An 18191-nucleotide genomic window follows, 5' to 3' on the forward strand; every position below is an offset into this window, starting at 1 on the left:
GGTTCGTGGCATGGGTATGTATGGCTGTTGTATAGGAAGCCGATGGTGCGTGTTTGCACTAATATGAATTAGGGATACTTTGCTCTCTGCATCGGGGTACGAGGCAGGGGTGTCCTATGCCCTTCTTGTTTGCATAGGCTATAGAGTCTTTGGCCACCGTGCTAAGGTGCTTGGGGGTGTGGAAGGGTATAGTGAGGGAGGGGGGTGGCGCATTGGGTATGCTGTATGTTGACGATCTGCTACTGTACATCTCTGAGCCGACCTAAAGTCCTCCCAAACTTGCTGTACTATTACTGGGCGGCGAACACGGCGAAGGTGCTGGGTTGGGGGGGGTGCGAGGGAATCATGGGTTCGAGCCGGGGATGATGATATGAGGTTTCGGAGATGGGAGGAGAGAGGGATTAGGGAAATTAAAAATCTGTTTCTTGGGGGGTGCGATATGCGAGCTTTGAGGAGCTGGGAGAGAAGCACGGTAGTACAGTGGTTAGCACAGTTGCTTCACAGCTCCTGGGTCCCAGGTTCAATTCCTGGCTTGGGTCACTATCTCTGTGGAGTCTGCACGTTCTTCCCGTGTCTGCGTGGGTTTCCTCCTGGTGCTCTGGTTTCCTCCCACAATCCAACGATGTGCAGGTTAGGTGGATTGGCCATGATAAATTGCCTTGGTGTCCAAAAGGGTTAGGTTGGGTTACGGGGATGGGGTGGAGGCATGGACTCGGGTGATCTTATCAAGAGTCGGTGAAGACCCGATGGGCTAAATGGGCTCCTTCTGCACTGTAGATTCTATATTTGGAGGGGGGGGGAAGAGGCGAGGTGAAGGAGGGGATCGACAATCCTTGGGGCTTGATTGTCATGCAGTTCCGGGAGTTGGTTGCCATTGAATGCTTGGGGGGGGGGGGGGGGGGGGGGGGGGGGGGCTTGTTTGTTTTTTTGCTTTTTATTTACGAGTCCAATGTTTAGGTCTTACATTGTTGAGGTTGTTTTGTTTCTCTATAGCGAAAATGATGAAAATATGGCTTATAAAAATAACTTTTTTCAAAAACTCAATCCCCCCCCCCAGTCCATGCGCTGTAACAAAAGCTTCTGCTTCCTCCGGAGTATCGAAGTAATGGTGCTTGGACCCGAAAGTAGCAGGCAGCCTCACATGGTACACCATTCCAAACCTCACTCCACCTCTTGTACAATGCTGCCATGGCCTTATTAAAGGCCACCCAAGGGTGGCACAGTGGTTAGCACTGCTGCCTCATGGCGCTGAGGAGCCAAGTTCAATACCGACCCTGAGTCATTGTCCACATGTTTCTCACCCCCACAACCCAAAAATGTGTAGGATAGGTGGATTGACCATGCTAAATTGCCCCTTAATTGTAAAAATTAAAGGCCACTCATTCCTTCGCCAGCTCCGGACCGAGATCTTGATATATTCTGACATAGCTTTCTTCTCATCTCAGGTCACAATTCACCTTGGCCCCCCTCAGTTCCTTCCCCTGGAAGCTGTGGAATCTGGCTGTAACCTCTTGTGTGGCTCGTTCACCCGGGGCTTCTGCTGGAATGTACGGTGGGCCACATCCAACTCTGGAGGGGATGTCAGTAGCCCCTACCTCATCATTTTATTGAATATCTGCAAAAAGTACGCAGTTGGATTCAGACATTCCGACACCCCAACAGCCCTGAGGTTCTGTCTCCTCGACTGATTCTCCAGGTCATCTACCTTCGCCCTCCGATTCTTCTTATTTTCAGCCACCATCAAGATCTCCACCTCCAGCAAGGTGATTTTATTTGCCTCGACAAAGCCTCCTCCACCCGTTTTTAAAAAAATATATAAATTTAGAGTACCCAATTCATTTCTTTCCAATTAAGGGGCAATTTAGCGTGGCCAATCCACCTAGCCTGTACATCTTTGGGTTGTGGGGGTGAAACCCACGCAAGCACGGGGAGAATGTGCAAACTCCACACAGACAGTGACCCAGAGCCGGGATCGAACCTGGGACCTCGGCGCCGTGAGGCAGCAGGGCTAACCCACTGTGCGCTGCCTTCTCCACCCCTTTCAACACCTCGCCATGTTCCTTTACAGCCTCCAAGGACGTCTCCAACTTCTCACAAACAGGACACAGCGACACGTCAATTGACTGGCAATGTCGAGAATCACTGCATTGCCTCTCGAAATGCTTCTAAATTGTTTCTCGAACTCGATGGCCAATACCCCCGTTAGCATATCTACTGTGATCAGGGCAACCCCAGCTGCCCGACACGCCACCGTCATCTTCCCTGCTGAGGCTCGACACAAAGCCTCCCAAGTCAGGTGAAGAATTTTCAATCACAGACTTTTTAGTTGTGGGCCTTTTTTAAATCCTTCTCTAGGATCCCTCCACTTTCTTATGAAGAGATTGTCCAGCAAAATCCCTGGGAACCAGGCAACAAGGGCCAAAAACAAGTACCCTGGCAGGAGCTACCTATCCTCATGCCACCACCAGTATTATTTGCCTTTCCCTCTCTAGTACACTATCCAAGCTCTCTTAGTTTAACACTTTTACTAATTTCTGACTAATATGCTTTATTTTAACTTCTGTATCTTTTTTGAACTTGAAAGCTCTTGGCTCTCGTCTCATAGATCATTTTAGACGTGGGACCAAAATTTGAATAATTAACTTTGGCAGTGCTGTCTTCAAAGTCAGGTTTTCGTTTAAGTGCCAATGGTCGATTGGAAATGGTCAAAACAAATATATTTTAAAATTATAAAAATATTCAGTTCATTGTGAATAGATGGGAAAAACAACAAAAAATTCACAGAAGGAATCTTTGCTAAGATGTTGTTAACTAAATCTAGTTGATACTTGTATAAAATTAATTTATTACAATTAAAAATGCATTTTCTTTGTCAGGTGATGCCACTCATAAAATCCCACTTGCAAACTTTGAACTTGCTAGTTCCAATTACCGTGCGATCTTTCAGCGATTCTTTACTTTTCTGAGGTCAGCACAAAGCAGTGGTTTCCTTCCAGTTTACTGCAAGGTAATAGTGATATAATTTTGTATGTAAAAATTCCACTGTTTTACTTTAGGAAGTTCCTAAGTTGTTGTATGGGAGGGGGCATATAATTGCAATCATCATCATTGGTCCTTGGTAACCTGAAGAAAGCCAACGGGGGAAACATATTGGTGTAAAGAAATGTTAACTGGCGGACAAATATTAAACAAGATTATCTGTAGTTTTGCAACAATTTATTTGAATTATACTTAATGAGCATGATTTAACAGCTGCAGTACGCCACGGGAGGATCCGTGCGGGCCGGTTGGATCACGGGAGAGGCCCAAATCGGGAGCCTCGCCGGGCGCTGAGCGGTTTATGATCAAACTGACCCTCTCCGTTGACTGGATCCGGATCGCGCCTAGACACTGCCCAAAGCTAATTGAAGCCATAAAGGGTAATCTCCATCATATTAGTGAGATGGAATCCCGATATAACCGGCTCCCCAATGAGGTCACACAGGCGCCGATTATTACTGGTCCCCACAAATGTGGACCTGGCGTCATGCCACCTGGAGCGTCTCCCAGGCCATTGAGACCCCTGGGTGGTCAGGAACAGGGTGGGGTGGCACCCTGGCACTGCCACAGTGGGTGGGACTGCCCGGGTGACCCCATAGCGGGAAGTCCTGACTTGAATAGTATGGGGTAATACCCATGGGTGTGGGTGTGATGTTGCTTGTAGGTGGGGGTGTGGGGACCCTCAAGCTCACTTAAAGATCTTTGAGTAGCTGGTCTGGCCAGCAAGTTCAGCTCACCAGTGATGAAAATAGTTCTATGCGGGCTAGCCTGGAGAGAAACTCCCCTGGGCTCAAAAAAGCGACTAAGTATAGTTAGATAGTAGTGGGGAATACACCAACAAGAGCCGGGAGAAACTCGCAACCAAACCCGCCTGAAAAGACACTTGAAACTTTCTATTAGATCGTGCCTATCATATATTGACCTATTTTGTGAGCCATGAGATGCTGAGGTCTGTCAACAAGTTTTTAAAACCAGAAGAATTTTTAAAACTTGAAATAACTACAGAATAAAACTTAGCTTCTAGATTCTTTACATATCATTCTTTAATTCCCCTACTTACTATTACCACTGGTTTAACATTGTAGTGCAACAGAAAAATGTGGTAATTGCACTGTCTTAAATTTCTAATGACACCAGTAAAAGATTTTAGTGATATCCCAAATTACACTGCACACCACTCTCAAACTGGGGGGGAAATCATTGCATTCACATTTTAGTCATGAGCTGAATGATGGAGAAGTCTTGAGTAGTTCTAATTTATTTCTATATATTCCATTGGTAGTAGTCATGACAAAGAATGAACACTGGTCCACCAGCAGAGAAAGGCTATTCATGTATTAGCATATCATAATTGTTTTACAATCATCTCTTTAAAATTGAAATTTGTTTATTTTCAATTCTAGTTGACTGAGTGCTTCAGAGTGAATTGGTGTCTGAACTGGTTAGCCAGCAAAGCAGGTACATTGCTTATCATTTTTCTTACCAGTTTATTTTTAAAGCAAGTCTGAGACTACGGTATATTAATCATGGTGAACAAAAAGACAGTAGGATTTTCCTGAAACTCAATTTTGTTATTATTATTGAATTTGCAATTTCAACAATAAAACATCAGTCTTGGGAAAGCTTGTACTACTTAATTGTAGTTGTGGGAGTATTTCATGTGAGGAATTAAACTGGAAATTATATATTTGAATGATGTGCATTGTGAGTTAGTGAATATAAACTGCCAGGTGATAAAGATGAGGACAATGAATTGTCTAATTGCTGAATCCCAGATATTTTATATCTCAATTAAAAAGGAGATGCTAATACTATACGTTAATGATGTTTCAGTTTCTGTGTCAAGGTTCAGAAATACAGAAACATCTAGTTTTGAGACCACTGATCTGAAATTGTACAAGTGTAAGACCACCATTGGTCAACACTAGCTTACTATGCCAAACCATCTTTCGGGACTTCATTTTAATCTTTACTAGATCCAGAGGGTTCTCGGGACTATACATTTCTAGTGTTGATAAAAACATAGTCATGATGTTACTGACAGTAAAACAATTTCACCAGCCTTCAGCCAATGCCAAAAATGTGCTGTACAACTTGGGACATCATTATAATTTTTTTTATTGGAGTCAAACTGTAAAAATTGACAAAATTAGGTGAGCATACGTTCTTTTGACGTACTCCTCCATTTTTAGTGGCAACAAATTATTCGATGGCTGAATCTTACTTCACTTTTAAAATTCATGCTTAACCTGGCTACAGAGAACTGTTTAATGTAGAAAAATGTCCCATGATGCATCTGTTGCAAGGAATTAATCACCGCCAGAACAAAGGAAAAAAGACTGAGGTGTGGCTAAAGGAGTGGGTTTTAAAGAAGGACCTTAAAATAGAGGTGGGCAAGGGGGAGTTAAAGGAGTGGATTCCAGTTCATGGGGACTCTGTGATGAAAGGGTTGCCAGTGGTGAATTGAAAGGTAAGAGATGGTTTGGCTACCAGGGCACTCCCATTCAGTTGAACAGGGTGCTTCCTGTGTCCAAAGTTGATGTAATTCATTCTTAACTGTTGCAAAGTGCCTTTTATGAATGCAATGTGCCTATAGTTGCCAACAATTCCCCAGAATATCCTATATTTGTGCTTTTCTCATAGAAGTAATAGTGATTGCAGAGATAATGCTCTGAAGTTTTCTTCAGAGTTAATCAAATACTAATTTTCTAAATTTTTATAATAGGTTGTAGCGTTCCAGTGAATGTTTTTGAGCTAGAAGAACTGATAGAGCAACTTTACGAGCACAAACTAAAAGAAAAACCTTCCAAAGCCAGTATGGAGAGAATGCTGGAAGTAATGGTTTATGATTATGCCACTAATACTAGGTAAGTACATCTTTTTATAAAATGTAGGATGTAAGCAATAATAGCATGAAGCAAATCCATATCCATTCAACCAGGTGTATGATGCTACATGCATATGGTTATTGGCTGCTGGTCTTGTGCAGTCCTAACTTTTATTCACAATTTGTGAAAAAGTATAAACATGGAGCATTATTCTCTAAAACTAAGACCTGATTTTTCTGACACATTACCGGACAGGAATAGATTTCTTGATTCAGTAAAAGAACTGGTTAGCCAGAGAGTGAAAATACAGGATATATGAACACCAGTCTCTTTGAAGATCAAATAAATGAATAGGTTGTGTAAGGCTGCTGGACTTTATAAAACTCTCACTACTTAAGGATCAGATTAATCCCACTTTCTGATCCATGTCACAAACAAACTTTCTCAAAATCTCTTTGTTTCTGTGCATAGCTGGGGAGAATGACACCCCCCAGTTATTTGTGATCTTCCCAGTGATTTGTACAATTCATAAATTCATTTTCCCTTCCATAAGCAAATCACTTGATTATCTTGATTCGACTTAATGCTGCATTTGTTATCCTTCATTGCCTCATTAGCTACTAAATTGATCCAAACATTGAAATGGTGGAGTGCAGAGTTTCTGTTGAGATTGTCTCAACACCAGACTAGTTTTCACCAAGACAGTGCAAATTCTCTGACTCTGTAAGGAAGTACAATGGGCTTGGTTTTGGTGGGTTGGTGGCTGGAGCCAGCCCCAGAGTGCAGAAGAAGACACTAATATGGGAATACGCACATATCCACACTTAGGCTGATCTGTTCAAAATTGTGTCATGTCAATGCTGTACATATGCAGATAATTGACCTGTATTGTTGAAGGTAACTGTGCTTGTTTTTTCATAAAATACTACCTACCCCCTTCAAAGAGCTGTGAAAACAATCTTGCAAATAAAACTGCTTCGTACAGATCACTACCAAGAGCTCAAGTTGTCAATGGGACAAACAATACCCTTTTCCATTTTAAGACTGTAGTGAAGTTGATGAAGAAGCAAATGGTATGTCACAGAGCAGTCATGAGGTGGGTAGCAGTAGAGACATGGAGTTGGTGAGCCAACTGGGGCATGGTGGCATTCGAGTAAGTACACCTACTGATTTCACGGGCATATTTTCAGAAAGATGGTTGCTATACCAGCAGGACTATATTAATGAGTCACTTACCTTCTGAACAAGAACAAAAGATGGCCAGGATAGAGTGGATAAGTTTAACATGAGATATGTACTGCCTTTTAGTAATGTTAGCGTGATGGCTGTCTACATTGTGGTCTGCCATTGAAAATAGCGCACCGTTGACAATTTAAGTGGAAAATCCAGTTGCATAGACTTTGTGGTTCACAATCCACGCAGGAAGGAGTGATTCCAAGATCTCCAAAGATGCTTGCTATTCTATGCCCAGGCTGATCTTTGGTGAGGAATATCCCTGCACCATTGATAGGTCTGGGGTGACAGAGGAACAGATGCCTGTACTTTTTTCAGTAATGGGTGCTCCAAAATGTAATGAGCTAATAACAGCTCTGAGTGGGATTCCAGTACTGATGTAGGTGTATTCATGTTAATTGTAGAGGGAGTGGGCCTTCTGAATCCTTTTAATTAATTAGTTTGCTTTTAGCTATGCAGCCAGCACCAGTTACTAATCAGCTGCAAGGAGAGCATATGCATAATAAAGGACCATAATAAAGGACCAATCAGGAAGACATATTAATCACATAGGCTATCACCTCTATATAATTTAATAACATCCATTAATTTTCACCAGCTTCTTTCAGTCCATCATTCATGTTTTGTTTAGGAAAGAATGTCAGTGTTCATAGAGAAAATCGGTTACTGATTAATGTCATTGGAAGGTTGAGGGTGACCTTCGCTGCTGCTGGAAGTGCATTGCTGACTACTCCTTTGCACTTGCAAATGGCTCCTTTTCCCTTGCAAATCTTTGTAGGTCAGCTTGCTCAGTAAAATTGCAGTCCTGTTTGCAGTGCTTCTGTCATGCTCTGGTATCTGATTCTGTTATGCATGCTGCTGAATTAGGAACTGGTGCGAAGTGGGTACTTGCTAGTCCTTCTGTTCTCCCAGCTGTCCTCTGTTCCAGTCCTACATACTCATCAAAGAGTGCTACATTTACTCTTTCTGAGCAAAAAGAAACTTGTTTACTAAGTTCTGCTGTAATTTTCCAGGATGTTTCTGTTCACCTCGTTCACTAATGCTAGATCTAACCTGCAGTAAGTTACTTTTAAATCTATACAACCTCATAAGAACACAAATAAGTTTTAATTTTTTTTTGTCAGTTTACATGTTTTTATTTATTCTTTGGTAGGATGTGGACATTGCTGGAAAAGTCAACATTTGCCCACCCCAAATTGATCTTGGACTTGGTGGCTTACTAGGCTAATTTACAGGGCAGCTAAGAGCCAACCATATTGCTGTGGATCTGGAGTCATGTGTAGACCAAGATTCATCTGAACCAGATATGCTGTTACACCAATAGATGATCGTTTCATGATCACCATTACTGAGACTAGCTTTTAATTCCAGATTTTATTGTTGAATTAATTTGCCATGGTGGGATTTGAACCCGTGTCTCCAGGGCAATAGCTGGATCCTCTGGATTACTAGTCAAATTACATTACCACTGTGCCACCGTGTCTTTAAAAATTGTAAACCAATATTAAATTACATTAAGTTTATAGAAGGAATGTTAAAAGTGCCTCTAAACTTGGATCAAGTTTGTTGATGCTCACTATGTTCATTTCACCAGTTTTACTCCAGTTTATGTTTAGTTGAAATTTGTGCAGCTGAGAATTTCTATCCATTAACTTAGTTGTCGGGATATTGGTTTCTAAGGCATGCTTTGAATTCTAGCTGATAGACTGCAATGTATTATCTGACCCTTCGGCATGATGTAATGTTACGTCATGTAAAATGTGGAATTTCAACAAGTCATAATGTCAGTGTGGTTCTTAGGAATTTATTGAGCCTATAAATGCTTTATTTTTTCCCCTCTTAAGGTGTAAGTGGCATGATGAGCATGACGTAGTGTACTGTGCCTTAGCAACAACCAAGAAATATGCGTAAGTGAGATCCTGACATATTTTCTCCAGGGAAGTTTCTGGTCATAATTGTTATGAGTAGAATTTGGTACGGTAGAATCATAGAATCCCTACGGTGCAGAAAGAGTCCATTTGGCCCATCGAGTCGGCACCGTCCTGCTCCGATAGAGCACCCTACCTAGGCCCTATCCCCGTAACCATACCTAACTTTTGGGCAATATTAGCATGGCACATCTTTGGACTGTGGGAAGAACCTGGAGCACCCGGAGGAAACCTACATAGACACGGGGAGAAGTGCAAACTCCACACTGACAGTTACCTGAAATCACACCTGGGTCCCTGGCGCTGTGATGCAGCAGTGTTAACCACTGCCACAGTGCCGTCCAAGGTAGTCAATAAAGGTATGGCATTTTAAGACCTTGCGTCACTTTAACGTTTCATTCAGCACCCCTGTATATTTCTTTTCCTGTGCCTTGTATTAATGGGACATTTTCATTTAATTTGCGATAGCTTGTAGCTTGCAACTGCACTTGCATCTGAATCCCATTTATGAGAAAACATGGTACTGCAAACATTTTGTTTTTTGCCAGTGACACCCTCTTGTAATAGTTGCATTCAATGTCTCTGAATCGTGGCTCACACGAGGTGGAAGAAAGCATCAGGTGTTGTAAATTTTTCTGAGCAGTAGTAAATGACCGTTTTGAATCAAAGTTTACAACTGGCGAACAGATTCAAGGAATTATAAATAACTGTATTCAATGCATACTGTACAAGCCACGACTGAAAGGCTTTTTAATTTACCAACAAAATAGTAACTAGTGGATAAAATAACAGTGATAGAATAACTAATTTCAATGCAACATCAATCATTTTTAATATTATATTTGGGTACCTTTTTTGTGTTGTATCCACAATTCATTACTCAATTACTTAGTAATGTGCTGGTAGCCTCCAGTCAAGGATCTATAGTGCACTGTTATTTCAGTAAAATGAAGTGGTTACCATAGCCACAAAAACAAATCTGATCATCTTTATTGCACATTTTAGGTATTGCATCAGTGATTCTTTGGCTTCCATCTATAAATTTCAGATTACATCAGCACACATCCCGAAAAAGGACTTGACTTATGGTACCAAATTGAACCCTAAAGTGTTAGTGCTGGACCATTACTACCAGGTATTCCTTCAGTAATTTCAATTACTCAGAAATTTTCTGACCTAAAGTTATTTTGTGGTCCGATATTTGAACAAACTAATTTTAAGCATGAAATGCAGTGGATCTTCTGTCTCTTTACAGAACAAAAAAGTTAACAGCAACGTAAAGCAATCTGCAATTCAGTCTTTGGGCTGTGAATGTGTTTCCTGAATAAAATACCATTATTATTACAACAGTTCTAGATCATTGCTATCTTGATTTCCCCCAAAAGATTCGAAATGATAGCATTTTTTAAAGTAAGCTTAGGGGGCGATGTTGATGTTGCAGTAATGTCACTGAACTAGTAATCCAGAGGACCAGACTAACCACTAAGGAACATGGGTTCAGCTAGTGGAATTTAAATTCAATTAATGAAGATCTCTGAAATATAAAGCTGTCACAATAATGGTGACTATGCGAGATTGTTGTTAAAAAAACATCTGGTTCACTTGGCCTTTAGGAAAGAAACCTGCTATCTTGACATGAATCTAGACCCACTACAATGTGTCTGACTCCCAACTTTCCTCTGAAAGAGCCTAGCAAGTGAATCAGTTCAAAGGCAGTTATATGGGCAACAAATGCTGGCCTTCACAGAGACATCCACGTCCCATGAAAGCCTAAAGGAAAATAGCATTCGTGAATATAGGACAGGCTAAGCATCTTTTGTAGGTGTTGGGGGCTTCCTTTAGAATCCAAGGTAAGCTTGGCCTACAGTAGTTCACAGTGCATAGTTGTCATCCCGAGGACATAGAAATTAGTTCTTGAGAGAAATAAAGATGTCGTACTTATTATGTGTCTCTTCTAGGATGGGTGCTGGAAGATGTGGGGTACGTTGTTTTGGATATCTAATGGGAGATTGTTTGATCACAGATTTCACAATGTGGCTAATGCTGCAGTTGCTATTACTAAGGTTCTACCACCACCAGCCTTTTGCCTAAATTTAAAAAAACTTATAAATAAAATTCTCATGTCACTGGGAGTCAGAATGTTCCTAGCATATTGTACACTTTGTGTTGTGTGTTCATCAATTGTTAAAGGAGCTTCCCAGTTATACCCAGAATAAGAATAAACCAGTCAGGAAGATTGCTAGCACTATATATTAAAACGTTATTTTTGAGATCGATTAAACAATCACCGCAATGACTCACTAGATAAACGTAGCGGGTGCAGTGAAGGCAGGCTAGAAAGGCTCCAGATTCATTCAATGATCTATTATGATTCAGCAGATCTGTACTGGGATAGCAGTATGTAACCTGCAGAGGGGAAGAATTAATCAGAATTTCCTGCATCTCCTAAGTGGAAAATACAAGCAAACTTTAGCTAAAGCTGAGATTATACTCTATTGCCATGGCTCTCATGGCAATCCTTCCATAAATTCTCATGCCAAGAATGACTAATTGGGTAAGGTATGGCTAATTGGGCAAGCATCTGTGAAACTGTAGCTCAGAATGTTAGTGAGGAAATACTGTAATTTAGGTGGGGAGATTATTCTCTGTAAATCTTCAGAAAGGACTTTTAATGAATCGTTTAGCAAAAACCGTACAATTGAAAATACCTTTCTGATCTTTTTCAGTCGAAACCCACTGAGAATAATTTGATCAGGCGATATTTCCATTCACCCATTGAAGCTACAGCTTCTAACGTCTCCAGTGGTAAGCAGTAATGATTTGTTCAGAGGTCGGACAGCCATTTTGAGCGGGTACCCCGATCTACTAATAATAATCGCTTATTGTCACAAGTAGGCTTCAATGAATTTACTGTGGGGGAAAACCCCTAGTCGCCACCTTCCGGCGCCTGTTTGGGGAGGCTGGTATGGGAATTGAACCTGCGCTGCTGGCATTGTTCTGCATTACAAGCCAGCTGTTTAGCCCTCTCTCTCTCTCTCTCTCTCTCTCTCTCTCTCTCTCTCTCTCTCTCTCCCACCCACCCAATGATGACATTCTGCTACAGGATCGCTCAGCCCTCCCCCTTTCAGGACCTCACCCTTCATTTACCCACATGCCCCCCCCCCCCCCCCCCCCCCCCAAATCATCAGGCCCTGACCCATGGCATTGCCAGGTGCCAGCCTGGCAGTGCTTGGGTACCAGAGGGAGAGCCAGGGTATCACTGTGCCCTGTCCCCAATTACCATGGGGTCATCAGTGGCCTTCCCCCCCCCTCCCCCCCCCCCCCCCCCCCCCCCCCCCCCCCCAAGGTGTTGTTACACCTGGTCTACTTTTGTGTAGACCAGTACAAAACAGCGCCTGGTCAAGCCTCGAAGCTGTTGACTTTCACAGCTTTACAAAACCTTAAGATCAACCCTGAAAAACACATCAGTAAACTTGACAACGGGACGGGAATAGTCATCCTTAACAGGGGTGACTATATCAGTAAAACGGATGACATTTTTAATGCCGGGTTCAAATTCGTATCCATTGGACCTGCCGCTCAACATGATTGTCAGAGTTGCTCAAAAGTAAGCTTAAACAAATGCTTGCTAGACTTGAGTAACAGTGATGTGCTGCTGCATGATGTAAATGACAAGTCTTCATCTTCATGGCTTGCTGATGCCGATTATGTATGGGTTTTCTAGAACAAGCATCCTGTACATCCTTATCTTATGACTGGTTCTCAAATGGTCACTTTTGCCTCTGAAAAGTTCATAAGGTATAGGAGCAAAATTAGGCCATTTGGCCCATCGAGTCTGCTCCACCATTCGATCATGGCTGATTTCATCGTGGCCTTAACTCCACCGTCCGTTCTCCATAACCTTTCAACCCATTGCCAATTAAAAATCTTTTTTTTTTGTTTTTTTAAAAAATAATTTTTATTGAAATTTTTACAAAATATAAACAGCTCAACTCTATTAACAAATCAACCGCGGTAACACCCCAAGAACAATTCCCACCCAACTTCAAAAGCCACTACAAACAAGAGGAAAAACAAGGACACCCAAAGACAAAAGGGAAAGAGATAACACCCGCCACATCCCACAGACCCATGTACACAGTTCTCCCTCCCCCCCCCCCCCCCCCCCCCCCCCCCCCCCCCCCCCCCCCCCCCCCCCCCCCCCCCGGGTTGCTGCTGCTGCCGGCCTATTTCCCTACCGTTCTGCCAGGAAGTCCAGGAAAGGCTGCCACCGCCTAAAGAACCCTTGTACTGATCCCCTCAGGGCAAATTTCACCTTCTCCAATTTAATGAACCCCGCCATATCATTGATCCAGGCCTCCATGCTTGGGGGCATCGCATCCTTCCACTGAAGAAGAATCCTCCGCCGGGCTACTAGGGACGCAAAGGCCAGAACACCGGCCTCTTTCGCCTCCTGCACTCACGGCTCCACTGCAACCCCACAAATTGCGAGTCCCCAGCCTGGCTTGACCCTGGATCCCACCACCCTCGACACCGTCCTTGCTACCCCCTTCCAAATCTTCCCCAGCGCTGGGCACGCCCAAAACATATGGCCGTGGTTCGTTGGGCTCCCCGAGCATCTAGCACACCTGTCCTCGCCCCCGAAAAACCTACTCATCCTCGTCCCAGTCGTGTGGGCCCTATACAGCACCTTGAACTGTATGAGGCTAAGTCTCGCACAGGAAGAGGAGGAATTCACTCTCTCCAGGGCATCCGCCCACGTCCCCTCCTCAATCTCCTCACCCAGCTTCTCTTCCCATTTACCCTTCAGTTCTTCCACCGAGGTCTCGTCTACCTCCTGCATCACCCGGTATATGTCCGAAATCCTCCCTCCTCCAACCCACACCCCCGAGAGCAACCGATCCCGCACCCCTCGTGGGGGCAGCAAGGGGAACCCCTCCACCTGCTGCCTGGCAAACGCCCTCACCTGCATGTACCTAAACATGTTCCCCGGGGGGAGCCCAAACTTCCCCTCTAACTCCCCCAAGCTCGCGAACCTCCCCCCCACAAACAGGTCTCTCAGCCTCCTAACCCCTGCCCTGTGCCAGCCCAGGAATCTGCCATCAATGCTCCCTGGGACAAACCGATGGTTCCCCCGTATCGGGGCCTCCATCGAGCCCCCCACTTCTCCCCTATGCCGTCTCCATTGCCCCCAAATTTTGAGGGTAGCCGCCACCACCGGGCTCGTGGAATACCTCGTTGGAGGGAGCGGCAACGGCGCCGTTACCAGCACCTCCAGGCTCGTGCCCGCACATGACGCCGCCTCCAACCTCTTCCATGCTGCCCCTTCCTCGTCCATTACCCACTTGCGCACCATCGCTGCGTTGGCAGCCCAATAGTACCCACAGAGATTGGGCAACACCAGCCCCCCCCTACCCCTGCCTCATTCCAGGAACACACTTCTCACCCTCGGAGTCCCATGCGCCCACACAAATCCCGTGATACTCCTGTCGACCCTCCTAAAAAAGGCCTTCGGGTTAAGGATGGGGAGGCACAGGAACAGGAACAAAAACCTCGGGAGCACCGTCATCTTAACGGACTGCACTAAAAATCTGTCTTAACTCCTCAAATTTACTCACTGTCCCAGCATCCACCGCACTTTGATTACCCTGGAAGGGCAGAGTATCTCAAAAATCTGAGCAAAAATAAAGCTAACTTTTTCATGCAGCTACTATACAATAGCAATGCAAGTGGTATTCATCACCAACAGGACGCCGCTGTCAAGCCAAAAAGACAATCTGCTTATCACAGATGAGTAATTTTGTAAATGAATTTTGGTGCCAGTGTATGTAGACCATACATCCAAAAGATTGGTGAATCATATCAAACAGCAACATCCCAATCCCTGTTCGCAACAGGCAAGGTACAGACCGTGCCTAACCAGCCTGTACTTACAAAATTCAAAACATTGTGTGCTTCATTAGGTGTGATTTGCAATTGAACAACATTTGCTTAATAATCCTTAGTGTGCCAAGAATTACGCTGACAATCAATTTGAGATTGTCAGTTGGCATCGCAGTCCGGCACATTTGCATGTACTGGAATCTACCTATATTAATACACAGGGCCTTGTTGTTTGTAGACAGAAAGAACAAGTAAACCCATTCCATCGTTTCAAGTAAACAAAATAAGTGACGTCCGTTTGCTGACTCATTCCTCAAGGCAATACCTTGACCAATCGGTCAAACTGCCTGGACTGAATCTCAAACCATGCTTGGCAGTTGACTGTCAGTCACTATCAGCTGGTGCATTCTCCAGGGAAACACCAATCATGGTATACTTGCCAACTAATCAGCACTCTCTCTTATACAGTTGCTTTCTCTTGTACTGGTATTCTGTTGAGTGCAAGACATAAAGCTTCAACATGTCTATTTTGTCAGTAATTAATTAGTTTTGATCTACAACCATTTGAGCACGAATGTGTATTTTGCATTGAACAGGAAGGTGCAAGCAGTAGCTTCACCATGAAATAACACCTCTTTGTGTACCACAGATAAAAGTTGTGTTCCAGTATCCAATTTAAGGGATTATCCTATTGCAGCACAGTTTGGGAGAGGAAGAGGAGCTCTGGCTGCATGGCTGAATTTCCCATCCCGCTCACTTCCAGGATTGAAGCAATAAATGAATTTAACAATATTCAAGACTGTTAAAAAGAAAAGCATTTAATATAGCTTTTGTTTTAACTTGGATGTTTTGTTGCTATTATATTTGTGCATTTGGCATAAGTAATCCATCGGATGTGGGATTAACCGCATATCACAATGTGAAACCATGCTGTTTAACAGGGATCGCCTTTGCAATGATTCCAGTTGCATGATTGTAACAAACTAACATTTTTTTTGTAATAATACAGATAAATCTTTATTTAAAAATGTTGCAATTTTCAAATGATGTAATTTGATAAGAAATTGAGAAATAAGTCTTTAAAAAAAAATACGAAGGATGTGCAGATTTTTGTGGGAGCAATTACACTCAATTTATTGTGTTCTGAGAGGTTGTTGTTATCTTGTTAAATAAAGTTTAACGAGCATTCTATTTTTTGATATTGGTACAATAATTTGTATATTTTAGAATTATTTTGAAGTTCAAAACAAAGTGCTGACTGATGTCAGACCAAAGAATTGACGCTGAACTTTGTATCCAAACGAAGCAGGGAAAATTACCAAGCAGAGACAGAACGAGATGAATGAAGCAGTTTCCTTTATCATCGTGCCCTTTTTAAGAACTGAGTACCAATTTCTTTAAAGCAAGTTAACTTGAAAACCACAGTTGTTACTGGAATATTTTACTTTATCCTCCTGCTGCAGAATGAGTGAGCTTTATCTTTACCCTGCAGAATTAGACCAAGCTAATTCTAGGCAGCTGTGGTTGGTTTATATTTTCAGATGTAAATTAATTAAATAGAACCCTGGTATACAAAAATATTTAAAAGTTCCACAGAAAGCCATTGCTGGCTTTTATCACAAATCGACCATTTTTCCTGTATCTTTGTGAAATATAAAGTAATTCCACCTCACTACAAATCTGCCAAACTTTGACTGCCCCTCTCCCACTACCAAAGTTCAAGATGTTAGAAGTTGAGGTAAATCTCCTTCCCCTCTCTAACCTATCCCTGACTTGACCTCTGCCCCCATACCCTTCCATTCAATTCCAAAGAGTCATCCAAAAAGTCATCATTTTGGACTCTATGTTAACTTTCTCTTCCCACAGATGCTGCCAGATTATTTTTTTTTGTAAAATATTTTGATCTAACATTTTCAATATATAAATAAAAACCAAATAAACAACCCCCTCCCATTCCCACCTCCCTTAGCTTTTGATGGTGGCCAGTTATTTGAAATATATGATCTGGCTGCCATCTTATGTAAAACCTCTCTGCATTTAATTTTTTCAAGGTACAAAGACTCCGCCGACTCACTGGGTGGAGAAGCTAACCACTCCAGCAGAACCTGCCTGTGAGCATTGAGCGAGGCTAAAACATCTGCCCCACCTCTGCCTGTCTGCAGCTCCGAATGACTTCTAGGGACCAGGCTCCAATCCTCTTTGCAAGATCGTCGACACAGTGCTGAAAAAAAAAACCCCAAAGGCTTGACAGCTTGGGACATGTCCAAAACATATGCATGTGATTTGCTGGGCTCCCGCCACATGACTCGTACCTATCCTCTACTTGACTCATCCTAACCCTCGTTAAATGTGCCCAATGTATTTACCTTTGATTGTATGAACCTAAGCCTTGCACAGGACAAGGTGGCATTCATCCTCCACAGGGCTTGCCACACACCCCACCAGCTCTTCCTCCCACTTGGCCCTAATCCCCCAGTGCCGTGATGTCCTCTGCCAGAATCCTCCCATAAATTCCAGAAGTACTCCGCTCCACCGCCCACACTAACAACAGTACCCTCTCCAATATCGATGATGAGGCAACACCTGAGGACGTCTGAAAAATCCTAGCAAAATTCCAATCTCACAAGTATCTGAATGCCTCTGACTGAGCGAACCTGTACTTCTTCACTAACTTCCAGACTTGAAAACCACCCCTCCAGTAATAAATCCTAAATCCCCCATTACTGCCACCCCCTTGATTTCCCAACCCCTAAACCTAGCATCCAATCTAGCCGGTTCAAATATGTGACTGCCCCTAATCGGAGTCACCGTCAAAACCTCCCCTCTAAAATGTTGCCACAATTACCTACATATTTTCAGTGTGGCCACCGGATTCCCTGAAAGATTTCCTGGAGCAAACTGAAATGGAGCTGTAACTAACATCTGCAGTCCGACACAACCTGACCTCGATGTTCATCTAGTGCCTCCTGCCCCCGCACCTGCCCAACACCTCCGTGTTCACTGCCCAGTAATAGGACATCAATTCGGCAGTGCAAAACCACAGACTGCCGGTCTCTATGACCCTCTTCCAAATTGTCGCCACCTTAGAATCCCTACAATGCAGAAGGAGGACATTCGGCCCATTGAATCTATACAGACCCTCTTAAAGAGCACCCTACCTAGGGTGAGGCCCTCAACCTATCCCAATACCCTACCTTTTGCCCTAAGGGCAACTTATCATGGCCAATCCACCTAACCTGCACAACTTTGAACTTTTGGAGGAAATCGGAGCACCCGCAGG

General features: G+C 43.3%; 1 protein-coding gene across 1 annotated transcript in view; it reads left to right on the forward strand.

Moving 5' to 3' along the window:
- LOC119968910 (protein maelstrom homolog) overlaps positions 1-16102 on the forward strand; it is an 82751-nt gene extending 66649 nt beyond the window's left edge. Inside the window, exons 6-12 of the mRNA XM_038801890.1 lie at positions 2877-3007; positions 4443-4497; positions 5765-5906; positions 8945-9007; positions 10034-10163; positions 11755-11833; positions 15561-16102. Of these exons, the coding sequence (XP_038657818.1) occupies positions 2877-3007; positions 4443-4497; positions 5765-5906; positions 8945-9007; positions 10034-10163; positions 11755-11833; positions 15561-15688 (728 nt within the window). The 3' untranslated portion in view covers positions 15689-16102. The remainder of the gene's footprint in view (positions 1-2876; positions 3008-4442; positions 4498-5764; positions 5907-8944; positions 9008-10033; positions 10164-11754; positions 11834-15560) is intronic.
- The last annotated feature ends 2089 nt before the right edge of the window (positions 16103-18191 follow it).

The sequence above is a fragment of the Scyliorhinus canicula genome, chromosome 7 (genome assembly GCF_902713615.1).
Source record: "Scyliorhinus canicula chromosome 7, sScyCan1.1, whole genome shotgun sequence".
Lineage (NCBI taxonomy): Eukaryota > Metazoa > Chordata > Chondrichthyes > Carcharhiniformes > Scyliorhinidae > Scyliorhinus > Scyliorhinus canicula.